This window comes from Rattus norvegicus, chromosome 6 (assembly GCF_036323735.1).
Source record: "Rattus norvegicus strain BN/NHsdMcwi chromosome 6, GRCr8, whole genome shotgun sequence".
Taxonomy (NCBI): Eukaryota; Metazoa; Chordata; class Mammalia; order Rodentia; family Muridae; genus Rattus; species Rattus norvegicus.
The window spans coordinates 31,214,934-31,241,517 of NC_086024.1; the positions used below are offsets into that span (position 1 = coordinate 31,214,934).

The 26,584-nt window shown below is 49.9% G+C and overlaps 2 protein-coding genes and 1 long non-coding RNA gene across 10 annotated transcripts in view; 1 reads left to right on the plus strand and 2 right to left on the minus strand.

The window, feature by feature from the left end:
• Positions 1 to 2,557: 2,557 nt before the first annotated feature.
• LOC134479111 (uncharacterized) lies at positions 2,558 to 7,191 on the plus strand. The gene is made up of 2 exons (XR_010052212.1): positions 2,558 to 4,119; positions 4,772 to 7,191. It is a non-coding gene; the product is annotated as an uncharacterized LOC134479111 (long non-coding RNA).
• Positions 7,192 to 7,701: 510 nt separating this feature from the next.
• Positions 7,702 to 16,726, minus strand: Tmem214 (transmembrane protein 214). Of its 4 annotated transcripts, XM_063262060.1 has the most exons (19): positions 16,284 to 16,726; positions 15,693 to 16,026; positions 15,253 to 15,530; positions 14,295 to 14,494; positions 13,709 to 13,859; positions 13,380 to 13,514; positions 13,082 to 13,164; positions 12,642 to 12,747; positions 12,478 to 12,559; positions 12,099 to 12,200; positions 11,594 to 11,735; positions 11,185 to 11,276; positions 10,882 to 10,930; positions 10,588 to 10,701; positions 10,282 to 10,399; positions 9,367 to 9,463; positions 9,029 to 9,197; positions 8,737 to 8,882; positions 7,702 to 8,567 (listed from the first exon to the last, which is right to left on the minus strand). In XM_063262060.1, the coding sequence occupies exons 3-19, from the start codon at positions 15,395 to 15,397 to the stop codon at positions 8,441 to 8,443; spliced, it is 2,058 nt and encodes a 685-aa protein (XP_063118130.1). In that variant the 5' UTR covers positions 15,398 to 15,530; positions 15,693 to 16,026; positions 16,284 to 16,726; the 3' UTR covers positions 7,702 to 8,440. The 4 variants fall into 4 exon arrangements, 3 of the variants coding, with proteins under 3 accessions (XP_063118130.1, NP_001014217.2, XP_063118131.1); NM_001014195.2 differs by lacking the exons at positions 15,693 to 16,026; positions 16,284 to 16,726 and having other exon boundaries at positions 15,253 to 15,448; XM_063262061.1 differs by lacking the exons at positions 12,642 to 12,747; positions 13,082 to 13,164; positions 13,380 to 13,514; ... (3 more) ...; positions 15,693 to 16,026; positions 16,284 to 16,726 and adding an exon at positions 12,340 to 12,385 and having other exon boundaries at positions 12,478 to 12,533.
• A 2,076-nt stretch (positions 16,727 to 18,802) lies between these two features.
• Positions 18,803 to 26,584, minus strand: part of Mapre3 (microtubule-associated protein, RP/EB family, member 3) — a 44,891-nt gene continuing 37,109 nt past the window's right edge. For 2 of the 5 annotated variants that reach the window (XM_008764512.4, XM_039111914.2), the window contains exons 2-7: positions 22,886 to 23,013; positions 22,203 to 22,348; positions 21,446 to 21,647; positions 20,135 to 20,289; positions 19,896 to 20,048; positions 18,805 to 19,732 (exon numbers count right to left, since the gene is read on the minus strand). In XM_008764512.4, coding sequence (XP_008762734.1) covers positions 19,664 to 19,732; positions 19,896 to 20,048; positions 20,135 to 20,289; positions 21,446 to 21,647; positions 22,203 to 22,348; positions 22,886 to 23,006 — 846 coding nt within the window. In that variant the 5' untranslated portion in view covers positions 23,007 to 23,013 and the 3' untranslated portion in view covers positions 18,805 to 19,663. Of the gene's footprint in view, positions 19,733 to 19,895; positions 20,049 to 20,134; positions 20,290 to 21,445; positions 21,648 to 22,202; positions 22,349 to 22,885; positions 23,014 to 26,584 lie in introns of all 5 variants that reach the window. The other 3 variants (NM_001007656.1, XM_008764513.4, XR_010052059.1) reach the window with 3 other exon arrangements.

The following is a 26,584-nucleotide window of genomic DNA, read 5'->3' on the forward strand; positions in this document are numbered from 1 at the left end:
CACATGCTCCACTATGTTCATAGCAGCCTTATTTATAATAGCCAGAAGCTGGAAAGAACCCAGATGCCCTTCAACAGAGGAATGGATACAGAAAATGTGGTACATCTACACAATGGAATACTACTCAGCTATCAAAAATAATGACTTTATGAAATTCATAGGCAAATGGATGGAACTGGAAAATATCATCCTAAGTAAGGTAACCCAATCACAGAAAAACACACATGGTATGCACTCACTGATAAGTGGATATTAGCCCAAATGCTTGAATTACCCTAGATGCACAGAACACATGAAACTCAAGAAGGATAACCATAATGGGAATGTTTCACTCCTTCTTTAAAAGGGGAACAAGAATACCCTTGGGAGGGAATAGGGAGGCAAAGTTTAGAACAGAGGCAGAAGGAGCACACATTCAGAGCCTACCCCACATGTGGCCCATATATATACAGCCACCCAATTAGATAAGATGGATGAAGCAAAGAAGTGCAGGCTGACAGGAACCGAATGTAGATCTCTCCTGAGAGACACACCCAGAATACAGCAAATACATAGGCAAATGCCAGCAGCAAACCACTGAGCTGAGAATGGGACGCCCGTTGAAGGAATCTTAGAAAGGACTGAAAGAGCTTGAAGGGGCTTGAGACCACATATGAACAACAATGCCAACAAACCAGAGCTTCCAGGGACTAAGCCACTACCCAAAGACTATACATGGACTGACCCTGGGCTCCAACCTCATAGGTAGCAATGAATAGCCTAGTAAGGGCACCAGTGGAAGGGGAAGCCCTTGGTCCTGCCAAGACTGAACCCCCAATGAATGTGATTGTTGGGGGGAGGGTGGTAATGGGGGGAGGGTGGGGAGGGGAACACCCATAGAGAAGGGGACGGGGAGGGGTTAGGGGGATGTTGGCCCGGAAATCGGAAAGGGAATAACAATTGAAATGTAAATAAGAAATACCCAATTTAATAAAGATGAAAAAAAAATTCTGTGCACAAACAGTTATCACCCCTTTTTCTGGGATCTTTCTTTGTTGCTTTGATAGTTAGCATATTGTTATGTAAATGATTTGCAAATGGATTAAATATTCACATGCCTTTTTTTTAAAGATTTATTTATTGTTTATTTCATGCATGTGAGTACACTGTCGCTGTCTTCAGACACACCAGAAGAGGGCATCAGATCCCATTACAGATGGTTGTGAGCCACCATGTGGTTGCTGGGAATTGAACTCTGGACCTCTAGAAGAGCAGTCAGTGCTCTTAACCGCTGAGCCATCTCTCCAGCCCAAACAATCAGATGGCTCTCCCCCCCCCCCACCCCAAGAGCTGGGGACCGAACCCGGGTCCTTGCGCTTCCTAGGCAAGCGCTCTGCCACTGAGCCAAATCCCCAACCCCCACATGCCTTCTTTTTAACTTTGTTCTATTTTAGTTTAATCTATTTGAAATATGATTAGGATGGGGTATAAATTTTAAAACAAAAGCACTTGGACTGTCAGGAGGGCTCAGCAGGTAAGGACACCCTCTTCCAGGCCAGCAATCTGGGTCTGACACTGAAACCCACATGGTGGAGGGAGAGCACCAACTTTTGCAGATTGCCCTCTCATCTCTACATACACCACACACATGCACATTCAGTAAATGTACGTTTTAAAAAGAAGCATATAAGGTAAAGAGATTTAAAATAAGTACTACAGGGCTGGAGGGATGGCTCAGTGGCTTAAGAGCATTGACTGCTCTTCCAGAGGTCCTGAGTTCAATTCCCAGCATCCGCATGGTGGCTCACAACCATCTGTAATGGGATCCAATGCCCTCTTCTGGTGTGTCTGAAGACAGCTACAGTGTTGTACTCAAATAAAAAGTGAATAAATAAAAAGTGTTTTTTTTTAAAAAAAAGTACTAGAAATAATTATATAACAAAATTAGGTAATCTAAATACATTCTGCCAATTCCTAGAAACACACAAATTACCTAGGTTGACTCAAAAGGATATGGAGAAGGAGGAGGAGGAGGAGGAGGAGGAGGAGGAGGAGGAGGAGGAGGAGGAGGAGGAGGAGGAGGAGGAGGAGGGGGGGGGGAGAGGAGGGAGAGGAGGGAGAGGAGGGAGAGGAGGGAGAGGAGGGAGAGGAGGGAGAGGAGGGAGAGGAGGGAGAAAGAGGAGGAAGAGGAGGAAGAGGAGGAAGAGAGGGAGGAGGAGGAAGGAACTCTTATTTACTGTGTGAAAGTCAGTATCTGATGACCTGAGTCTAAGCCCCAGGACCCACAGTGGAAGGAGAGAACCCCTCAGCTTGGCCTCAGCATATGCACACCCCATCACAATAAAAAACTGAACACCTTAAATAAATGGAAACACATGCCAGGTGGTTTGGAAGGCTTACTATTGTTTAAATAGACCTATTTAGATATATAAATCAATGGAATTCCTAAAACAATTCCAATGACATTTTTTTCCACAAGTGGAATCTTACAACCCTTAAATTAATGTGAATTACTCGGGCCTCCAAAAGGCTACTGCACTATGAACGCTGAAAGGCTCATTCTTCCGACCATCAACGCTTCCGATAAAGTCAGCGTAGTCTACTGCTTCATCAGAGCTTTTTAATGAGATTGATTTGGTATTTACAGTATAAAAACTGAGATTTGGTTTCAACGTTTGATTTTCTAAGATACGAACAATACCTCTCTCTACAAAGATTTCTGCAGGAGCCAAAGGTCTAAATGACAATAGGATGGAGAAGTAACTAATAGGTCTGAAGTGCCGAGGTCATCACCACCATCACAATAATCTTGGTAGGGGCTGCAGAGAGAGCTGAGTAGCTAGCACTGTTCCTCCAGAGGGCCAGGGACCAGTCTCCAGCATTCATCTGGCACCCTCGAAACTGCGTGTAACTCCAGTCTCACGAGCTCCAGTGGCCTCTTCTAACCTCTCTGGGTACCTGTACATGCATGGTATACATGTGCGCACGTGTCACACACACACACACACACACACACACACACACACACACGCTGAAAAGAATTTTTAAAAAGCTGATCTGGTGTGGGGGTGGGGGCTGGAGAGATGGCTCAGTAGTTAAGAACATTGACTGCTCTTCCAGAGATCCTGAGTTCAATTCCCAGCAACCACATTGTGGCTCACAACCATCTCATAGTGGGATCAGATGCCCTCTTCTTGTGTGTCTGAAGACAGCAACACTGTACTTATATACATAAAATAAAATAAGTCTTTAAAAAAAAAACCTGATCTGGGAAAATGTTACATACTTGTTAGCTGTTGCTATAACCCTCAGATATCCACTTCAGGAGGAATCCTTTATTGCTTTTTCCTATATTATTTGAGAAAGACTGTTTCAGGTTTCCTAACAATGATTAAGTCTCTCAAAAGTCCTGAGTTCTTCTGTTTGATGAGTTCATGAACTCTGGTCCCCACAGTGGTGTCAAAGCCTGTCCTCCATCCACCAAGGACACTCAAGGGGACAGGACTCCAGAGGACTCAACACTTGGAGATCACACTTGGGGAACACTGCCTGGCCTCCCACCCACACCCTGGTTGTTTTGTATTTAAACCCAGCTGGGCTTGGCTCAGTCACAAAGGCAGATGACCTCTTATGACCGCATTATGAGGACAATCTTAGAGAACCACCTTGAATTCTTAGAACCCCTAGAGGATTTCTGACTATACTTTCAGTACTGGTTTGCTAGAATGGTCGCTCTTTTTTGGTCCTTTACGCTTTTTCTCTTTTGAGACAGAGTATTTCTACATCGTACTAGCTGTCTGGGATACCATATAAGCCTCTAACTCAGAGATTGACTTGCCTCTCTCTCCTTCAGTGCTGGGATTATTTTTTGGGGAAAAGTGTCTCAAGCAGACCAGGTAGACCAAGCAGACCAGGCAGAAGATGAGCCTCTTGTCTGGATGTCAAGTGCTGTAATTAGAAGTGTGCCTCACATTTGGCTTGTCGTCGTCATCATCATCATCATCATCATTGTCATCATTGTGTTTTTTTCAAGAAACTTCTCTCTGTAGCCATAGCTGTTTTGGAACTCACAATGTGGACCAGGCTGGCCTTGAACTCATGGGCCTGCCTGCCTCTGCTCTCCAAGTGCTGGGATTAAAGGTGTGTGAACCAACACTCAGTGCGGCGCTTCCTGTTTAATAGTGTTAGTTGTCGCGTGCCCATCCAGCTTTACAACTTGCTATAGTCCTAAAAGCTTAGCTTCAGTGAAGTCAGTGGGCCGATGGTCCTGCTTTGGCTTTAGAGGACTTCACTTACATAAACTGTCTATTAAGGAGATGTGGAGAGAAAGTTTAACTCCTTCCCACAGACTTCAGGTGTTGCGCACTACCATCACACTGGGGTTGGTACCCATCTTGTCCTTTCTCTTGTCCTAACTTGTGTGAATAGTGCCACTTCCTCACCCACCCTTGATGAGGACAGCGAAGTGGCATCTAATAACGTGGAGACCACACACCGCATTCTTCTGTGGCTTCCACAATAATGCGGCCATAGAACTATCGCATGTGACTTTCCTGCTGGGATCTCGAGAGATTTCTAGGCCACCTCCAGCTCCTTACTGAAAGTCTCTCACGGTAGCATTCTGTCCCTGTGTAATGCTGTATGACGCCAGGCCCTACATCAGGGGGCAGACACAGCCAAGCCACTAAGAGACGGGGCTATGATCCAGAAAATTTGGAGTATGTGGTTTAATAGGAATGTGGGAAATGTAACAGAAACCACTAATCAAAATGAGCTTTGTCTTCCTTTCCAGTTCCCTTCCCAGGTGGTTGGTTCTGCTGGCCGATGCTTAAAGGCGAGTTAAGGGTTTTACCTCCTCTGGACCCTCCTTGGCTCTCTTTTGGAATAGAAACCTTTCTCTGTGGTAAGAAAGATTATAATTTAAAATATGTGCACTTACTAATACCATGGCAATGTGGGAAAGGCAAAAATCTGGAGATTATAAAGGCCAATGACCTCCAGTGGCTCTGGGGGAAGGAAAATGGGGAGTTAGGGCATCTTCAGGTCAGTGAAATCTGAGTGGTAGACACATGCCGTAAGGCATGGAAGACTGATTGTAATTGTGTGTGTACATGAGTGAAGGTGCCTGTGGACACCAAAGGTATCAGACACCTGAGCTGGAGTTATAGATGGCTGTGACCCATCCAGTCTGAGTGCTGGGGACTGCACTTGGGTGCTTTTGACCACTGAACTATCTCCCTTGGGTCCACAATAGGCATTTCATGCAAGTTACTAACCATGGAAGTGTGTGTCCAAGCTACAGACCGTGTGTGGTAGTTCAGTGAGTGTAGGGTCAGATTATAACATGTGCATGCTCTGCACTGGTAAAAACACCAATGGTAGGGAAGCATGCATGTGTGCATGTTCGTGTGTGTCGGTGTGTGGTGGTGGTGAGGACACGGATTTGAAACTGCTATAAAATTACACTTGATCAAAAAAAAGTGTGTGCTACCATCACTTACTAATAGTATATAGATTTTGGGATTTTTTTTGGGGGTGGTGGGAGGGTGAGTATAGGGTTACTGGGGCTGGAGAGATGGCTCAGAGGTTAAGAGCACTGACTGCTCTTCCAGAGGTCCTGAGTTCAAATCCCAGCAACCACATGGTGGCTCACAACCATCAGTAATGGGACCTGATGCCCTCTTCTGGTGTGTCTGAAGACAGTGACAACGTACTCATATAAAGTAAATAAATCCTAAAGAAGAAAAAAGGAAGGAAAGAAAGAAAAAAAGAAAAAAGGAGGTTTCTCTGTGTAGCCCTGCTGGCCTGGAACTCACTCTGTAGATGAGGCTGGCAGAGATCACCTGCCTCTGCCTCCTGAGTGCTGGGATAAAGGAGTGCGCCACCGCCACACTGCCTGGTACATTAGTTTTGTTTTTTTTTTTTTTTTTCTTTTTTTCAGAGCTGGAGACCGAACCCAGGGTCCCACTGAGCTAAATCCCCAACCCCCATTCGTTTTTTTAAGGGACAGAATGCACAATACTAAACACCCACCCATACCCTGGATGGTGTGAAACCCTTCTAGAAAGAGTGGCTAAGCATTCACACAAGTTTCCTATTGCTTAGATGACAATAACTCACTCAGCAGCTACCCAACCATATAGACAGCTGTGTGAAGGACAACTGGGGTGTCCACTGCTGTGGAGAGCAAGCCACATTAGGGCGGTGGTGTTTTGAGAATGAACTGATAAATGCTGCGGGTGTGAGCCCAGCAACATTTTCTGTCCTTGTCTGTCAGGCAGCCACCAGGTTGTCCTAAGTCAAAACTGAGGACTTCAAAGTAGCAAAGAAAGGTAGAAACTTGATACACAATACACACCCAGGTCTGAGTGGGTAGGAATGGTAATAGACAAACCGCATTTTAGTTTTGTGACAGGTTACCCGTTGAACTTCAGCAGCATGAGGTGTGGCTGGTGCATCAGCCCCGTACCCTCCTGGTCACTGTCATCACCGGTGACAGTGTCAGCATCACTGGAATATAGTCTGGGATTCACACTGGTTTCATTTACTAGCTCATCTTGGACTCAAATTTGTTGACAGCTCTTTAAAAACGCAACGTCTGGACGTCTGGCTTTGCTTTAATGGAGAGCAGGTGGCACTCGTCTACAGACAAGTGCTGTACTGTTCCCATCTGGGGCAAAACAATTGCACAAGAGCTCCTTTTCCAACAGATTCACAGAGCCAAATAGAGTTGGTATTAGTGTCCCCATAATGTACCATGGAGATGCCAACTGATTTAAGTTGAAAAAAATGTATTTAAGGATTTTAGTACCAGAAATTATGAGCCCAAGTTAAACCACTGCAGAAGAGAAGCCAGAAACACACGAGGGCACGGCTAAGGTCATTGGATTAAAAAAATGAACCAGGTTAGCATCCTTAACTCTTCTGGTAGCCTGGGCTTGTGCTGTGGCTGCTCCTGGCTGTCCTCTCCAACACATGAGGTAGGGTGAATGAACTGTTTGTGGCTGACTGACAAGAACACACAGAACATGTGGGGCACTTGGACAATCTGACCTAGCTGGCTGTGTTTGGTCCTTGGATGGCCAGAGCTTTTTCTCACTGGGAACAACAGGACATGATTAACTGCCAGGGGCCAGCCAGGAGCAGCCTCTGTGGCTTCCTAAAATAAGTAGCAAAAGCCAGAGGCCAGGGTGTATAAACTGGGTCAAGATGTCTCCAAAGTTTCACTTGGGGAAGGGACAGAGGGCATCTCCAGGTGCCACGGGAAAGGGGTTGTAAAGGAAGTGGCTGCTGCTGACCTGTGGCGCTGCCGGAGAAGCAACACTTCTTAGTCACCAAGGCCCAAGAGATGAGAACACCTGCAATGCACTATCTCAAACCAAAACAGAAACTGGTGTTAAGCCCTGGTTTCCCCTCTTGGAGTTCTAAACCCACTGCCTTGTACAGCGAGCCAATTAATAAATTAAGGATTAGGAGACCACCCTGCTCTGCTCCTGCCTTCCCAATCACACTGAGGTAAATTTTTGGATAGGAATCATCAAGTCAGACAAAATCACTAAAACCAACTGAACCCTGGGAGCCTAGTTTTGAGTGGTAATGGTAGACCCCCAGACAGAAGCTCAACTACGGCTACTACACCCCAGGCAGAGGCTCAAGGCTCTACTGTTCTGTCCCCAAACTATGGGGAGTTCCATATGAAGATTCAGAAAGGGAAGCTAGAAACCCAGTGTGTGTCCTTTATTCTCCCCAGAAGCCATGTTGACTCCCTTCTGCAGGCTGATGGAAGGAAGGGCGCTGCCCTTCATGTGGACTGTGCTGTGGACGGATCTGACTGAGAGGAGCCCCAGTACCAAGCAGAATGGAGTTGAGAAGCCAGGGCGCTCACTAACAGAGCAGGGGACAAGTGGCCTCCTTAGAAGGTGTGCATGTTCTGGGTGTTCTGAGGTAACAGGCCTGTCCACATGGCCTGCATGTCCATTGATGGCCTCCCAGGCTGCTAGTAGAAGTGAGGCTGTTGCTGGCCCCCGTGGTGCTGGCCATTCTGAAGTCCGTTCCGTTTTCTGTTGTGGTTTAAGTGATGACCAGGAACAGGGAAGGGAGGCTACTTCCCTTCTTCTGGAGGTGGGCTATGGTGGGCTATGGTGGCATAAGTGATGAGATGGAGGGATGGAGAGGGGAGAGAGAAGTGGAGAAAGGCTGTCAGCCCAGAGGAAGCTTGGAGGATGTGCAACTGGGCCTGATGTAAGTAGACGTCTGATGTAACAGACCTGTGGGCAGGAGGCTGAGAAGCTTCTTCCCAGTCCCCTGAAGATAGGAGATGGAGAAGTAAGGCCGAGACACCTAGCCTCTTGCCTGGGAGGCAGAACTCAGGCACCGAGTGAAGAGAGGGCTGCCTCCTCTAACCCCCAGCACTCTCCAGTAGCTAGCCCACCACAGAAACCAGTGGCCAGCCAGGCAGGGTCTATTGCTGGGATATCATGGTGAGTGCCCAGTCCAAGAAAGCCACTGTGACATCCTGCAGGCAGAGCCAGGTCCAATGGGCAGCTGTGCTGAACTGTGTCTTAATGCAGTCCCAGGTCATTTCCCCTCTAGGAGAAAAGCAGAACAACTGAGAGGGCTGGGGATCATGTGTGGGATTATGTTAGGGGCTACAGCTTAAACCCATAATTCCAGAGTAACTGACTGTGACAAAATGAATGGTGCAGCCTTGTTCCCAGGGACAGAAGTGGGGCCCTGTAGAGCCTAGGGTGAGTTTACCTGCAGGCCTCGTGGCAATGCTCCTGGACTTGGGCCAGGGCTGCAAGCAGTAAGTGCCACATGGGCAGCAGCACACTATGGTAGAAAAGCAGCAGCAGCTCCTTCAAGGAGTGGAAGAGCTGGTGCAGGGCCTCAGGGAGCTGGACCTGCAGCAGGACATGGAGAATGGTTAAGGTAAGATGGTAAGGGCGATGTCCTGTCCCAAGGATTCTGCCCATGCTGAACTGTTCCCTTCTGAGAACCCTGTCCCTGGGACGAAGGGTCCTTTTTTAATTCCTGATCTCCAGCTTACCCTCTGCAAGACACCAGCAAGGCTGTCACTGAAGAAGGCAAGGTAGGAGGCACAGTAGGCAGAAAGGAAGCTGAATGTGGCATAGATGTATGTCCAGGCCAGCTGCAAACTGGGCTGTACCACAGCAAGCAGGTAGGAGCCACAGGCTGGCAAGGTCTCCTGCAGCCAGCTGTAGACAAATTGGAAGGAGAGAGGTGTACTCTAAGCTTCCCTTAGCCAACATGCTCACCAAAGAACAGCCAAAAGAGGGAGGACGAGGGACAGGAGTATTCTTCCCACTGTCCATGCCCACCCACCCTGACCACTAGCACACCCTGCCCTCCTTGGCAATAGCTCACTTGTAGCTTTGCAGGCTGTAGGAGTAGAGCTTGGCACATACTTGCTGGGCAACAGGCAAGAGACCAGATGATTGAAGCAACCGGCCAGTGAGGGAGGCTGCAAAGGGAGCCTCCAGTGAGTGGGGAAGCAGGGGCAAGGACTTAAAAGACAGACATCCCAGGTCCCTGGGTAGGCAGAGTGAGGCAATGGAGCATTTTCATGTGCTCTTGGGTCTAATTAGACAGGTTTGGAAGATGATTTGGTGTGAGGGGCTGAAAACCTTCTGCTGGGTCAGGAAAGGAAGAACAGGACACTGTGGAATCCTGGACTTAAAGTCAGAAAACTTCAGGTTTGACTCTCTGCCCTTTTATTAGCTGTGATCTTTTGTTTTTAAATTATATATACTAGTTCATTTAGTGCATGCATGTGCACATGCAATAGCGCGCACATGCCACAGCATGCACACAGAGGTCAGAGGAGTGGAGTTGGTACCCTGGGGAAGGAACTCAGCTTGTCAAGTCTGCAAGCATGTTTGTTTGGCCACATCTTTCTCGGCCTACTAGCTATGATCTTTTTTTTTTTGGTTCTTTTTTTCGGAGCTGGGGACCGAACCCAGGGCCTTGCCCTTCCTAGGTAAGCGCTCTACCACTGAGCTAAATCCCCAGCCCCGTACTAGCTATGATCTTAATCTGAGGCAAAAATCTTTCTTCTCCTTCAGAAGTTAAAAGGAGAAAACATGTATTCAGGTGATGTAAATTTCTACCCATTTCTCTCCTGCAAAGGACTAGTGCCACTGGCCTCTGCACAGACTATCTGAGGTGGAAGTGTTTGCTCTGTAGCACTGGGGATTCATTAGGACAAGGGTGGTCTGGAGATGCTACACATAGCTGTGTCCCCCACCGTTTTCTCCTCCCAGACAATAGGCCACTCCTTACCTTGGAAAGAGCTGTGCGACCGAAGGTCATGACATAGGAACCCTACTGCAAAGACCAGAAGCAGCAGAAGCAGCCGGGCCCAGGGTGGCCGAGGGCCCCGGGCCTGCTGCAGCAAGCCCTGGCACAACAGAGAAGACAGCGGTCAGAAGGGGAGGCTGGCCCTTGCTTCCCACTGTGAGCCCCGGCGTATAAGTTCAGGGCAGTGGGGGATCCACAGACGGTTGGGACAGAGGCGTGGCCCAATCGACATAGGGTGTGACAAGACACATGTAGGACTTCCGGTGCATTGGAGGTTGAGTGTCACACCTTGCAGGCTGTGTCACAGGTGACAACATGCTCATTGCTGCCACTGCCCTTCTTCAGAAGCTCCTGGTTGGTCAGTGTGAAGGACTGAATGGTCTCCTGCAAACATTTCCGTGCCTACAGAATACCAGGAGCTGAGTATTAGTATTCAGAGCTGATCCCTGGCTAGTAAAGGATTCTCAGCCTCCATCTCGCTTCGCATTTGTGTCAAAGGCACAGGAAAGGGAGGACGGAGGTTAAGGGGCACAAACTAGAACCAAGACAAACCCGGGCCCCCACATCCTCTCAGCTCCTCACCTTCTTGGGGATCTGCTCCCAGGACGTGAGCAGGTGCTCCAGCAGCAGGCTGTGGAAGAGCACGCCCCTGTCAGTCAGCAGTCCCTGGGCTTGCTTGCCCCTCTGCCTACAATTCCAGGTTCTTAGGGCTGAGAGACCCCCACCCATAACAGTTCTTTAAAGGCATCCCAACTGTGTCTCACTCAGACTGTGAGCCTGGAGGACAGTGACCAGGGTTTCCGGATGACACACCAGCATAGTCTGGAAAGCATCGACTATGAGGCTTCTCTGTGTAAATCAGCGGGTGACCCCACCCCCACTTGCCTGGACTGTGATAGGTGCTTAGGGTACAGTTGTCTCCAGACACTAGTGCTGAGGGGGTCCACAGTCAGGCACTGGGTCAGGCTAGCCAGGAGCTGCACACGACAAAGGAGAGAGAATGCTGTGCCCTCAGGGTGGTGTAAAGGAGGGCTTCTGGTAACAAGGCCTCTGCCACAAAGGGTCAAGGCCCCTGAGAAGCTGTCATGAGGTAGGTGTGGCCCCTGAGCTACAGCCTGAGTGTAAGAATCTTGTATGTAAGTGACAGGGCCTCACCCAGCACCCTCCTGCCTCTCAGGCCCATGCCCCTGTGGTAAAACAGGAGTGGGTGGGACAAGTGGTTAAGGGAGCAGAACACGGGGAGTCAGCCTCAGGGCCGACTGCAGCTGTGCTCTGGCAGGGGAAGGCGTCTCACCTCTTTCTTCATGGCAGCAGGACAGCTCGGGGTGGCTCTGGACAGGAATGAGGGGAAGTAGGTGTGCAGGGAAGATTCCGGCTTGGCCCCAAATGCCAGCACCTTCAATCGGGGGAAGAGCTGGCACAGCTGTTCCTGCAGGCTAGGGGAAGAGGCCAGACTCAGGCTGTGAATGGAACTTTGACATGTGAGCTCACTCCTGGCCTGAAGGAAGAGTCACTGAGCGTCTGTGGATGGTTCTGCGTCTCTGTTCATAGAAGCACCTTGCCAGGTTTGTCGAAAACTTAAGCTTCTCTCCCTAAAAACTGCCCGCCCAACGTAAAGAATCACTCAAAGAATCGTCATGCTCAAGGATGGAAATCATTTCTGGGTTCCACAGACCCCTTGAAATCGACTGTTGAGCTTTTCGGCTGTGATTTTAGGACGGTGGTGGGGAGAGGTGGTGGTTGTGGCTCGTTTTGTCCTGGAATATCTCTCTAGTACGCATGCTCCAGAGCAGTCTTACCTGGGGCTCAGGGAGTTGTTGGGCATATAGGCAAAGTCTAGAAGTGGGAAGAAGTCCTTGGGGCCAATCATGCCAAAGCCTTTGGTGAGGTTGGGATACATCCTAGACAAAGAAGAAACAGGCTTGTTGGAAACCACCGAGGGGCTCCAGCCATGAACTCAGCTAAGCAGTGTACAGGGGAAAGGGCGTAGACTCTACCCCAGCCCCAGCCCTCAATGGCTCCCTCCCTTTCCTTCCTCACCATCACACTCGGAGGTGGGAGGAGCTGGTCCTGATTTTCCTCGCATCTATGGAGACCAGGATCATGGCATCCCATTTTGCCGAGACAGCCTCTTGTGGACACCCTGGGCCTTCCCCTGGCTGTCCCCCCATTACTCACAGGAGCAGCCGGTCCAGGTATGCGATGGCAAAGGGAGACAGAGACTTGATACCCAGCACAGGCAGCATGATCCCCAGCCACACTGCAGAATCAGAAGCCACCAAGTCTCAGGTTCACGCATGGGGCCATCAGAGGTGACACTAACCCATCCTTCTGTCTGCTACCTTTCAGTCCCTCAGTGAGGTTGGTGAAACCCGCTTGCCCCAGGGCCCACATGATGGTCAGGCACTTTGCTGGTCGGCTCTGGTGGGACCGCAGAAGCTCCAGGAACTGAGGAAGTGAGTGGAAAGGGCAGGTTATAAGGCAGCACACCAGGAGTACTACAGATCCTTGTGGGGCAGGTGCCAAGGACAGTGGGACGCCACTGCAGTGTGGCATCATGATTCAAGTGATAGCTTCCCCCACCTCAATTATAGGAGAGCTATGGGACCTCTACGACCCAGCCATTCCATTGATAAAATGAATATATGGGTCATCCTTATCTAATAGAGTATGCACAGTAAATGCTAATGATATTATGTTATTCCTTCCCAAGCCCAGCAATGCAGTCTGTCTAGTTCCCCTAGTCCTATTTCTTGTTTCCCCAGCACCATCCAGGCCTCACCTTGTCCAGGTTTGAGGTGACAATCTTGGGCTTGTCTTGCAGAATGGCTTGAATACAGATGCGGTACCCATGTAGCGACTCCCCTAGAGAGACATGTCCTCAAATTTACTCATTATGACCTGGCATCCCAACACTTTTTTATTTCAGATGTGAGTCCAAATTCTAGTCCCTTTCCTCTCCCTTTCCAAAAATGTGGACATGAGCACATTTCTTACTGAAAAGGGAACTGATGACCATGTTGGAAGAAGAAAAAAGGAGTGAGCTCTCAAGATGGTCATCCTTCATAGGGCGCTCTCACCTGGTGTCTTATCCAGCTCTTGCAGCATGGTGAATAGACAGTGGTCAAAAAAGAGCTCCACAGACCCTGCAGCTTTGGTCAGGAGCCCCCGGATAATCCCACGTAGTTCTCGGCTCACGAGGCTGTAGGGATAATCTGGGGCCATTGGCCTCTGTGAGTGCTAGGACCAGATGCCCTTGCATTGAGCTGGCTTTCTCTCCCCCAAGGAAGCCTGGACACGTGCACAGACACAGGTCTGAATCAGGACAGTGGAGGCACTGGACTGTTAGGAACATCACCCCTTTGAGAATGCCCTTGGCCTTATCTGAGCTGAGGGGCAGGGGACTAACCATGTGGATACTGGCTCAGAGTGGGCTCCATCCGTGGCGTCTGGAGCTTGTAGTTGAGATAGCTGGCCAGGTCCTTCAGCCACACGGAGGGGTTCCCAGTGAACACACTCTGGCTCTTGTCCAGTTCCTTCTGCAGAGCTGCCACATCCAGCTGTCAGAGCAGAGACTTCCATGGTGAATTATAAGGGAAGGGAAGTGGGACAGGGGCTGGAAAGTGGCTGAAGGAGGTTTTCTATTGAATCCCACAATTTTGCCAGATCCAGATCCTAAGAGGGCGTGAGGCAGGGACACCTGAGAATGCTATCTCAGGTTCTGTTCATGTTCAAAGGCAAGACAGGAGACGAGACCACTGCTTCTGTGGGACAGAGAACCCAAACCAGCTTTTCTAATGCCTCTATCTTGTTCTTGGGAGTTCCATCTTCCTTCTCACCTATGTTTCTGACAAACACCCACTTTCTTTCTATTCTAAGTGCAATTCTATTCTAAGTGCAAACATTCTTTCCTTCCACATTTCCATACTGTCTGGGACTTGCCTGAATGTCCCAAGTCCCTGCTTTCTCTGCACCCCAAGCCTAGGCACACTTACAGCTTTCAGTGCATCCTCCAGGCTTCGGAACGGGCCCTGCTTCTGGTTTTGGCTAGCAACAGCTGTCACCTTCTTGGGTTGCTTCTTGTTTACTGGTTTCTTAGACTCTGCAGCAGGGGGTGGAACTTGCTCTTTATTCTGCCGCTTCATGATTTTCTCAAAGCCACGCTCATAAAGAGTGCTTGTAGGCTGGATTGGCGCTGGAATGAAGACAGGCAGAAAACAGCAGGTCACCCTTAAGACCCCAGGGTTCACCGTACAGTGGTCTCTTCTTTGTAGGGGATCCTAAGTCATTTACAGGGAGATTCTGTCCCTCTCGTCTTTGGAAGCTGCTTAGAAGAACAGCCAAGCACCCTCCTGGTGTCTGATTTTAAACACCACAGGTAGGTCCCTGGCCCTTCCAGTTCTTTATTAGACAAGTCATAATACATGGGAGCCAGACCACACTTTTTCCAGCACGGTCTCCACCCCCAATTCTTCTTGGTTCTGAGATGACAACTCTATATTCAACAAGTGGCAAGCTTTCTCTCCCTCTCTTGGAGACTGGGGAGACAGGTGACACAGAAATTAATTCCTGGTTGGAGTGTATGTCTGGCCATTCCTCCCAATGCTGGCCTTCTCATCCACTCCTCAGACCTGTTGGTTACTTAAGAAGGGGTTCCATGTAGGAACCCAGGTGCCTCTGCCACACGTCTCAGATACCTGGCCAGCGAGGGCCGGGACAGCTGAGAGGGTTGTGTGCAAAGGCCTGAACTATGGAGATCGGAATTCCAGCCTCCTCCGACGCGAAAGACGGTTTCTCTGGGCCTCCGCTTCCCGACCTATGCAGTGGAAATGACCACCTCTCCTTGTGCTATCAGTCAGCGTGGCCGGGCCCTGCGGATCTGCTCCCGGCTCCCGCAGCTGCTCAGCCGCGCCCCTGACCCACAGGCCCAGGTGGGCGGCGGCGAATACTTACAGCTCAGGTCATATTTCCACACTCCATTTGCCTCTCCGAGTGCCCGGCGGTCACCGCCGCCACCTCGCCCACCGCTGCTTGCTCCAGGTCGCCGGCTCCTCTTCACCACCTCCCAGCCCCCGCTACCCGCTGCTCTGGCCGCCATGACTTCGGCTCCGCCACCTCCCGGCTTTCCGCTCGGCTCAACCTCCGCGCGGTGCCACGTCTGCTGCTGCCGCCGCCGCCGCAAGGCATCCTGGGACTCGTAGTCTGTTCTCGTCGCGCGGCGCGCGGAGGGCCTGGGGAGTGATGGCGGCGGTCAGGTCCTCCCCCTGCGGCGCAAAAATTACCCTGCACCTGCGATGCGGGCTCGGCCCTGGCTGGCTTGGAAATGAGACTATTCCCTTTTTTTTTCTTATCTTTGCAATGCTCCTGAAGGATGGAATGAAACTAGTTCTCACCTCGGGGGAGACTGAGGATTAAATGTGTTCTTCTTTCTTAGAAAGTGGTTGTCTGTTAGCGATTAAACTTCCTATTTGGCGGCCCACAAATTTAGTTGCTGAGGAGTGGAAAGATGCGGACTTCGGGGAGGAAAGTAGAGCGGCGGAGCCGAGAAAATCTGGCACAGCCGGGCCGTGTTCCCTTTCCAGGCAGCAAGGAAAGGACAGGCTTGGCTCCAGATGTTCAGCTAAGTGGTGGAGAGCCCCAGACAGCAAGATCTGACCCTAGTCTGCCTACAAAACTTGAATCATCCCTTGCTAGGGAGCATGATGGATTGTAAAACAGCACTGAAAACTTCACAGTTAAGGAAATATGTTGCTTTGTGTGCTTGAGTGAAACTCATGCTGCCACACTGCTGCACACCCCATGCCCCCACCCGCTTTTTTTTTTTTTTTTTTTTTAATAGACAGGGTTTCTCTGTGTAGCACTGGCTTCCTGGTACTCTGTACACCAGGCTGGCCTTGAACTTAAAGATCTGCCTGTCTCTGCCTCCTGAGTGCTGGGATTAAAGACATCACTGGCAAGGAGTAGTACATTTTCTTACAGGATACGTTACTCAGTTGAGGGATGCTTGAAGACCTAGGAGGATAAGGGAAGTGGATTCTGAAACAGGTGGTAGTTGAGATGACTCCTAGGGAGGGAGAATTTTCATTGGTTGGGGATCATGGCCTGTGGAGAGACTGCTTCCATTGCATGGCTTTATTAATTTAGGCAAAGGTCTAGAGTGGTAGACTATATGAGAAGACTAGAAGTAGTTTGACATGACTTCATACAATTGGAAAAGGATCTTGGCTGCTAAATCTAGACTTGTATTGTCTAGACCCTAGAAAACCGAGGGGAAAGGTGATATACCCTTAAAAAAAAAAAAAAAAAAAACCAGGGTTGAGGATTTAGTTCAGTGGTAGAGCGCTTGCCTAGCAAGTGCAAGGCCCTGGGTTCCGTCCCCAGCTCCGAAAAAAAAAAAAAAAACAAAAAAAACCAAAAAAAAACAAAAAAAAAACAGCACACAGGCCTGTGTGAAGGATGGGTCAAGAGGGAGAAAACAGGAGGGATGGCCAACCCTTTGGTCTCCTGGTGTCCTCCATCCCCTTTGTGCCAGCTACAGCTGACTGTCTTGGGGAGTTCTGAGATGGAATGTCTAGCAAGGAAGCTATCTGTGCTGATCACCAATCAGTTCCTTTTTCAGCTGTTTACCTCTCCTCAGACACCCCAATGGTCCTTTTGTCCAATCCCTGCTGTCCTAGGTATCATCACAGAAGAGGGCCTATTTTGGGAAGAGAAATGAAACTGTCTTCCCTACTATAGCTCCATCTGATGGCCTCTTCTGGCTTCTGAAGGCATCCACATGCATGTGCACATACCCACACATAGATACACAGATACATACATAGTAAAAATCAACATTAAACAAGTCTAAATCCTAACCAAAGTTGCTACCACCTAGAACAAGCTTCGCAACGCATGGTCTAGCTCAGTGGTTCTCAACTTTCCTAATGCTGCAACCCTTTAATACAGTTCTAATGTTGCAGTGCCCCCCAACCATAAAATTATTTTCGTTGCTACTTCGTAACTGTAATTTTGCTCCTGCTATGACTTTTAATGTAAATCTCTGTGCTTTCCAGTGGTTTTAGGCGACCCCTGTGAAAGGCTGAGCCGCTGGCCTAGATGATCCCAAGGGGGTCACATCCACTGCAGCATTGATCTTTGCTGGGTTTCCAAACCTTGGTTATCATGCCTCTTTGACAAATACTCCAGGAGTATGGAGTTGTATGGATGACACATGCGTGTATCTGATTCCTGCCCCTGTTGGAGGTTGGTCTGGTGCTGCTATGTGTACAAATGCTAAATACTGAACCCCAAGATCTGGTTGCCCTCCAGAAGAGTGCATCCTCACATACGTTGGTCTTTCTTGTATAAATCGAGTTCTCCAAATTAAAGAGGTCACTGTTAGATGGATGAACCAGGCCTAGAAGTGCACCCTGAGGACAGCCTGGGTGAGACTCAAACAGTAAGCAACATGGGGAGCACAGTGGGAAAGAGCCAGTCTAGCACAGAAAAGTAGTTGAGGGGTAATCGCCCAATAATTGCACTAAATGATTAAGACTCGGGTCAGTTATTGGGTGGCTGGCTGGGTCATAATAAGAACAAGTAGTTATTAAATAACCAACAACAACATTCCTCCCATTACATTTTGCTCTATGGAACGACCCACTTGGGGGCTGAAGTATAAACTGAATGTTTGGGTACTTGCTCTGGTTACACACATGCACACATATGTGCAAATAAGAAAAAGGAAAAGAGGAACCACGTAGACACTGCTGTTCTCTGGGCCTCAGACTTGTTTGCTGAACTGCTGATGTGATGTGTGGGAACTCTGACAAGGGGCAGAGGGCTATCACGCAGTTTAGCTACTTTCTGGGCTGCCCTTCTTACAGCCACAGCTCCAGACTTCATCCCTCCTCCCAAGGATCCCCTGTTGTGGTGAGACCACTTCAAATCCTACAACTGTCTTTCAGTAAGCCACCATTTGGCACACCAGATTGCAGCAAGACAAACCATCCTTTACTTTAACTGGACAGTGTTTGCAGGAACTGGCTCTGTTCCTGGCAAGGACAAGGACAGAGTGCATATAAACACAATTCCCAATGTCTGGTTTTGTCTGTCTTATACTGCCTGAGTCTGGTGCTTTAACACTAGCCCAGGTTTGCATCAATTCTGCCCTAGACAGAAGAGCTGTAAACCAGCTCGGTAGGGGTCTTTGTAGAGAGGTGTTTATGTCATCTACTGGCCTATAACTCATCCCTCACCAAGACAAACTTTAACAAGTCATTTTTTGGGCTGTTAGTACCATCCCATTTTCGGAGACAATCTTACATCTCCCAGAAAAATCCACATAACACCTGCCTCACAATCAGTCATCAGTCTTAGGAGCTGGGCCTAGGTCAGAACCTAGTGTCAGTGGTGGCTTCTGATAACGTAAGGCTGTGCTTCATGGCTCTCCTCTTGAGAAGACAGAAGGTGATGTGTTCTGATCCCTTGCTGTGGATCAGCCGAGGAAATCATGGCGAGGGCTTTTACCACACACATTTATTTAAATAAAAGTGAACGCAGGTGCAGGCTGGTGGGAGGCAAGGGGCAAAGGTGGGGAGGTGGGAGAATTGGGGACAGACAGACAATGGGGGCCAGGCAGAGTCTGTGTGGTATAACCAGGCTGCAGGAGGGAGTGGATGGAAGCCTCAGGGCAGTGCTGGGTTTCAGTGCTGAGGCAGGGGCCCTGGTTGGGGAGCCCAGTGCCTGGAGGTCATGTCTACCCCTTACATGCTCCTTTCTCTCTCCCTGATCCCTGGACCCACAGCACTGCCTCCTCAGCTTCCCTTCCCCTCCTCATGTCAGCCTTTCCCTCAACTACTGGGAGAGAAGTCAAAAGACAAAATAAATAAGAATTGGTGAGTCCTGCCCCAGTCTGGGCTCTAGGGAAGGGGAGCCATGCCAGAAAGACTGCCCCAAGCCCTGCTGTGAGCCCTGGAAAAGAACAGGTAAAGTGCAAGGGCAATCCAGTAAGTAAAAATATACCAATGACTTTGTCAAATATCCAGCTGCTGGCTGTCAGGGAGCAGGTGGCTGGCTTGTGGGTGACAGTGGCACCCTGGAAAGTGTTGGCCAACACAGCATGGAGACAACGGAAATAAATAGGAGGGGAGTGGACAGGGGTCCTGGACGTCCCTGGGCCAGTGCCACTTGGGGGACCCAGAGAGGGCCTCATCCTCTCACCTGCCCAACCTCCCGAGCCCCACTCGCCCGGCTCCCTAGTGCTGTGGCACTGACACAAAGTACCCAGCTGGCTGACTGGCTGAAAGGAAAGGACTATAATGTGGGGTGGGCAGAGTCGGGGTGGGCATGGAAGCCGCAGTCAGCCAGGGCTGGCTCGCCCTCAGTACTCGTCCTGGTCTTCCTGTTGGTGTTCTTCAATCTCATCATCCTCAGGGGGTGCAAATCCCTCCTGGAGGGGAGGAGAGAGAGAGATGGTAAGCCAGCTGGCCAAGATGAAGGATCAGGTTCACACTCAGCCTAGAAACAAGGGCTGAGTTGCCACTGGTTCAGGAGGTCTAGCCTGCTCTCCAGTCTTAGCAGAGTAGTGGGAGGGAGGTGAAAAGAGGACTCACCTCCGTGGCATAGAGAATGCCAATGATGCCCGAGATGACAGGGCTGTTCTCACTTTCATGTTCCTGGCAGATCAGCTCGATGTCTCGCAATTTGCTGAAATAGAAATCCCGTTCTTTCTCCAGCCCATCTACGGTCAGCTTCAAGTCCAGCAGCTGCTCAGGCACAAAGAAATGTTGATGCTGGATGTTCCTGCCATCCTCCTGCCCCCATGTCAACTACCTTTTCCCGTGCTACTCACCTGCTGGTTGAGTTCAAGAATCTGGGCATCAGCCTCATGGCCACCGTTTCGGGCTGAGGGGGGATTCTTCCGGAGGATGCAGGGTGGAGCTACGTTACTGAGTCGGCCAGAGGTTTGCATGTTCTTGGGGCCTGTGGGGGACGTCCTCTGTGGAACTGTCCAGAGGACAACAATCAGATGAAGCGACACAGCATACGAGAACCTGGTGTGAGGACCATGCAACAGGCAGGCACTCTTCCTGAGGAAGAGCATCTACATGGAGGCCTCCAGCCTCGGCTGCACGTGACACTACAGCAACTGTCCAGCCCTTTGACAAGCAAAAGTGCCGCAGGAAGCTAAGGGAAAGGTGACCTCAGTCCTGGGACCTGAAGAAAGCTAGCCCAAGGGAGGGACACAGACATGGGGATGGATGGTGAACTTGATGAAGTGGAGCTGGGAGGGTTCAGGGCCTTCCGTACTGACAGATGAGACCCAGGAGAGCACTTGATGCAGTCTGTCTTAGCAGAAGCCAAAGCCACCCTCAGTGAAACAGCCCCACCCCGCCAGCTCTATCTGGGTTTGGGCTCTGTTTCCCTCTGCTGGGCTGGACCTGTATCTTCCACGGGGGAGGAGGATTCAGGCTCCTCCCTAGCACAGCCTGCATGCTGTGGCTACTTTCTCTTTAGCGATTGCACTTCCCTAGACAGCAGCTGCTTCTAATGCAAAGCAAGCAGTTCAGTGGGGCCAGGCCCAGGCAGGACAGCAGCGCAAACAGAGGAGGGGGCTCTGCTATGACGGGTCAGATGCGGGTGGGGCTGCTCCCTTCTTCCTTGCCACAACCTTACTCTCACCACAGGCCTTCCTGCTTCTCTGATCGCTCCTAGCCACCCAGCAAGGTACCAGCTTTTGGAATAGAGGAAGGCAGGATCAAGCTTGGCAAACTCCTGCTTTTGGGTGTCCAGGCACACACAAGGGGCTTGGGCACTGGCTCCAGACGTGCAGCCCAATGGATCTGGATAGAGGAGCCATGCCCCATCCAGCTTGAGGCAAACGAGCTAGCACATGTTGTTGTTCAACGGCATCCTGATCTCAGCAGGCTGCTACCATGACTGGTGCAGGTGGCTCTGTCTTACAACAACTTTTGATGCCCTCTCACCCCCAAATGGGACTCCCCATCTAGGTAAGCAGCAGGCGGTGTCATCTGAACTCCGTAATAACAGTCTCCTCCAGGCTGGCAGGGCTGGGCCGGTGGCCTGGGGGGGGGGCACTCCTGGCTGGATAGCCCTGCCGGCCCAGCCCCCCAAACTCCCTCCACCAGCTTGGGCATGTTACCTGCTGTGCCAATGAGTTTCTTGGATTTGTTGAAGATCTGATCACCTGGGTTAGGAGGTGGTGCTACGTCCTGGCCCTGCCGCGCCAGCAGAGGGTTGTAATCCTTTCCATCATAGTTTGCGTCAAAGAATTTCTTAAACCACTGAATAAACTCAAAATTATCTTGGAATTTTCCTTTCACTAATTTCTCTACGGGAATGATCTGAAATAGACCACATAAGCAGACCATTTTAACCACCTGCTGTGAAGGACTGCCTTCCGCTGTGAGTACAGCAAAGCCAGTCCCTAGGCCTCAACATTATCTACTTTCTCCATCTGCACCCCCTCCCATGGCACCGAAGTAGACAAGCAGGCTGGCAGCCCCACCAGGGACTTAGGGATATTCCTTTCCTACAGGCACAGGAAAACAGTGTGTGGGAGGTGACCTCCCCTGTATGTGAGCGGAAGGCTCAGGATGCACACAGACAGGCAGGATAGTAAGCTGATATGCAGCAGGAGTAATGTATACCACCTCTCATTTGGAGTGGGACAGGTCCACAGAGGAGAAAGGGAAGGGAGTGTTGTTGCAGTGGGACATTAGGGGTTAAGTGTATTCACTGTATCTTGAGCTGGGTGGACAGCATTCCCTGTGGGCTGTCATGGATAGGAAGACATGTGACAGAATGAACCGTGAAGCCCTTGTCACCCTGGCTGGTGGGTCATCTTCTTCCCCAGGGAAACACAGCTCCTCATGGACCCCAGGGGTACAGACACCTACTTTGTCCACACCCATCTTCTTGAAAGCTGCTTGCAGCACCTTGAAGTTGTGGATGTACTCATGTTCTAGCTTGGCCTGGAACTTGACCTTCCTCAAGTGCACGCAACCAGGGAAGAGCATGTCCATGAACTGGCAGTAGGCTGCCCCTGTGAGGACGCATAGCTGATGAAGGGTATGCAGCTACCGCCCTGCACTCCTGCTGGGCACTTGCCAACGCCTGGTCCTAGAGTTACCTTTTAGTTGTGCTACGGATTAAACCCAGGGCCCTGAAAATATGGAGCAGGTACTTTACCACTGAGCTAAACACCCATCCCCAATGACTACTTAGTGATCCAAACCATGTACTAGTCCCATTCCAAACACTGACAGACTGGCGATGGCAGACATCTGTCTTGGGGGGGGGGAGGGAAACTGACACCCACAAGGGCTGCAGCAGAGAAGAAAAGAGAGCTGGGACCCAGAGTGGCTTCACAGGACCCCATGCTGTTAACCCGTGTCTTTACTGTCTGTCCTGGCTCTGGTCACCCAGGAAGGCCCCACCTCTTCTCCACCTCTCCAGCCTCTGTTCCCTGATTTCAGCTCTAAGGGATGTAAGTACCATGGCTCGCTTTCTTTCTGGAAATTACAAGCCATGTGAGCCCTTTTCTCCTCTCCCCGGGCCACTCCCTGTTCCATCCTCCTACCTGAACAGAGCTGTTCGATCTTGGTATAATTGAGGTGCAGAGAGTCATTGACCCACGCAAGCATATCATGGCGACTCAGATTCTCACTGGTCACAGAAGTGGAGTACACATTGACGGCCATACCCCAGCTGCAGAGAAAGAAAAGAGGTGATGTCAGCATGAGAGCTTCATGCTAGATGGTCCCTGGGGACATAGAAAGCACTCCCCTTATACCAGTCTTGCTGTTCATGTAAGTACATTCTTTAGACATATTTTATCAGCATCTATGATATATACCCAGGCAGGCTCCAGCAGCTGGTGGTCTATGGTACCTAGGCAGGCTCTAAGAGCAGGGATGTGGTACAAAGCTAAGTCCAGTTTCTGCTTCACGAGGCAGGTAAATCTCAGCACAGTGAGACAGAGAGTTGAGGACTACATGAAATTCAAGGATGAAAAAAAAAGGTGTAATCTCTTTGGCTTGGCAAAGTTGTGAAGGCTTCAGAACAGAAATACTGGCACCTAAGAAGAGTAGAGATTTTATGGACATACCAAAGAGTGGAGTGAAGGGGCACAGTAGCTCAAGAACTGGCAAGAGAAAAGGCTCATCTCAAGAATTCTGAGTTGCTAAGCCCTGGGGCCTAGGTTTCTGTGTGGAGGCATGATGCAATGAGACTAACAGGGACAAATCTGGAAGAGTTTCCTCACCCTGCGGAAATTCTATTTAGTCAATGTGAAGTCCCTGGGAGACTGTAAGCAGACAGTAATCTGGCCAGATTTGTGTTCTAAAGCCAGCCAACCTCTGCTTCTCTGCTTTTACACTCCCTATTCCCATGGCCTGTGATCTGCTGGATGACCCAAAGGCAACTAAATCACTTTTCTCTAGAACTGTCTCTTAAAACATCCTTCAGCACCTATAGATGCAGACACTATAACCGCCAGCTCCGAACCACTCTTGTTATGTTATAGACCCGTGAGGGCGTCCTAACTCCTCAGCTCTGTCTCCTGCCATTGTCCTGTATTCCTCACTCCCCAGCTCGCCCTCCACAGTGCGGCAGGGGCTTTCTTCCCTCCCTCCGATTCCCTCATGGTTTGTGGTAGCCACAGCTACTGGGATCTCCCACAAAGCCTCCTGGCTGCCAGCCCATCTCCCAAATCCATCCCAGTGCTCCTGGATTTATCTAATGGCAGGCCTGGACACCCGCACCCAACTTCCAGCCAGCAGTGCTAAAGGGGCCCACAGATGTACTCGCCACTCAGACGTGAACTGTTTGGTAGGGGTAATATTGGAAACACTGAGTTAGTGCTTAATGTCTAAAAGCACAGATCACTTGGGAATTCTGAAGTTTTTTTCCCTCAACCCTGGGCCAAAATATTCCTCCACGCATACAGCTGAAGCTAAGGAGAGGCACTGACCAACCTCCAGGAGTTAGGCCTGAGCACCCAGCTACCTCAGCTGAGCTTTGCCATCACAAGGAAAAGAAGGACAGTTTCCTGTAACTGCATCATTATCAGAAACAGAGAAACCAGAAGATAAAAGCATTATGTATTTCTGGAGTAAAGAGTATGTTTTCTAGTTTGTTTTTCAAGACAGGGTTTCTCTGTGCAGCTCTGGCTGTACTGGAATTAGCTCTGCTGACCAGGCTGGCCTTGAGCTCAGAGATCCACCTGCCCTGTCTTCCCAAGTGCTGGGATCAAAGGTTGTGCCACCACTGCCCAGCTATTTTTCTAGGTTTGATGTGCAGTGCCTTTGTGAAGGAAGACTATACTGTCCCAATTCCTAGTACCCCGTAGGCAGCCATTGTCACCCCCATACAACCACCCACGGCATGCTCTGTAGTAATATGCAAGGCCTAGCGCCAGTGCTGTGGGGTCAGGGTTGACACACTGTGAGCCTTTGGAGCAGTAAGTAAATGGGCTTTGGGACCAGGAACAACTGCCAGAGACAGGGTGAGTAGAGGGCTGCCTCTGGCTCCTAGCTGGCAGAACTTAGTGAGTGGTGAGTTTGGAGAGACTCTGTTTATGAGTAGCACAAGTGGTAGAAAGGAGATCCCACTAACATTTCCCAGAGCTAGAGATGTAGCTCGGCTGGTAGTGTTTGCCTGCGCACATGAAGCGCTGGGTTCTATCTGCAGTACTACATAGAACTCCAGATGTGGTAGCACATGATCCGGCACTGCCTTCCTTCGTGCAGACACCGTACATTAAATCTGGAGACAAACCCTTCTCTCCCTAAACCTGCTGAATCAGAATCTGACTTTGACCAAGATCCTCTAGGTTGGCAGATTGACAAGTCTTGCTGTGGACCAGGGCTTGGCCCAGCACCGTCTGGCTGGCTCCCCAGGGCTTTGTTTTGGCCCTAAGCATCACTACCTGATGGGACCTCACAATATGCACTTTTAACTCAAATGGTTTTCTTTTGGCTTAAAAACCTCTAAAAAAAAATCCTGCTATTTATTCTTAGTTCTTCCTCCCTTTAAAAATAAGCCCCGTCCTTCATTGTCTGATGAGAGAGCTCAGGCAGGGCTCAGAAGCCAAGAAAAACAAGAATTGTTATCTTGGGATTTTATAAAGACCAAGGACCTGGCAACTTCAGAGATTTCCCAGGATAATTTTGACGATGCTTGAGCCCACTGCCCTGTGCCTGACCCCGAACTCACCACTGAGCTGTTTATGTGCCTGCCTCCCCTGCCAGGAGGTACTAGGAAGCATGGGGTTTCCAGGCCTGCCACTTAGGAAAGTTGCAGAAGAGCCGAGTGACCTCACACCCTTTCTCACTGTCCTCTGTCACTTTCTGGTTTGGGTCCCCAGCTCCACTCATGCGTCTGGTGTCAGCATCCTCTACAGAGAACTATCTTAGAAGCTCACTATGGGACTCTATGGCACCCTGGATGAAGCTTAGAATGGTGTCCCTGCACTTGCAAAATTGTCAGTGTGCTCACTTCTTCTACTCCACCAAGTTCTTCAGTGTCCAGGCTGTGTGTGTGATTTACCTCTGGATTCCACACTAGTTCTTGGGGAGCAGTAGTGGTTAAACTGATGGAGGGAATGGTGAAGATGGGCCTTTCTGAGCTCAGGGGAGTCCCTGAAGCACCAGCAGGGTAGCAAACAGCACAAGCGAACAGTAAGCTTCTTAAGAGGCAGAGGGAGAGATAAGGATGGCATTTTATGTCCATATGCTATACGGACTGTGAGGGCTGAAAACCGGCCTGTACTCAATGGGGCTTCTTGGGTGGTTCAATCCTTAATTACCCAGGTCATTCTTCAGTCAAATTAGGGATTTTATTCTGTGTAATAGGCAAGACTTTCAAAGGCTGATCATTCAAGACAAACAGGGGCAATGGTCCTATACCCTATTCCTCAGTCTATGACCTTAAAGGGTCCTCTAGCCTGAGGGAAGCTTTCTTGAGCTTCTGTGGAACTAGACCTGCTGAAGTGGGTCTTAGTGGCTGTTAGGCCCACTCCATGTGTTTAGGGCTCCTTACTAGGATCCACTCACCCACCCATCCATCCATCCATCCACCTATCCATCCACCCACCCACCCATCCATCCATCCATCCACCCAACTATCCATCCATCCATCCATCCACCCACCCACCCATCCACCCATCCACCCATCCATCCACCCACCCACCCATCCATCCATCCATCCACCCAACTATCCATCCATCCATCCATCCATCCATCCATCCATCCATCCATCCACCCAACTATCCATCCAT

Coding starts and splice junctions, on each gene's coding strand:
- Tmem214 (XM_063262060.1), bottom strand. CDS start 15,397: ATGGCGGCCAGAGCAGCGGGTAGCGGGGGCTGGGAGGTGGTGAAGAGG. Junction 11,736..12,098: donor AACAACTCCCTGAGCCCCAG/GTAAGACTGCTC, acceptor CTCTTCCCCTAG/CCTGCAGGAACAGCTGTGCC. Junction 8,568..8,736: donor CATTGCCACGAGGCCTGCAG/GTAAACTCACCC, acceptor CTTTTCTCCTAG/AGGGGAAATGACCTGGGACT.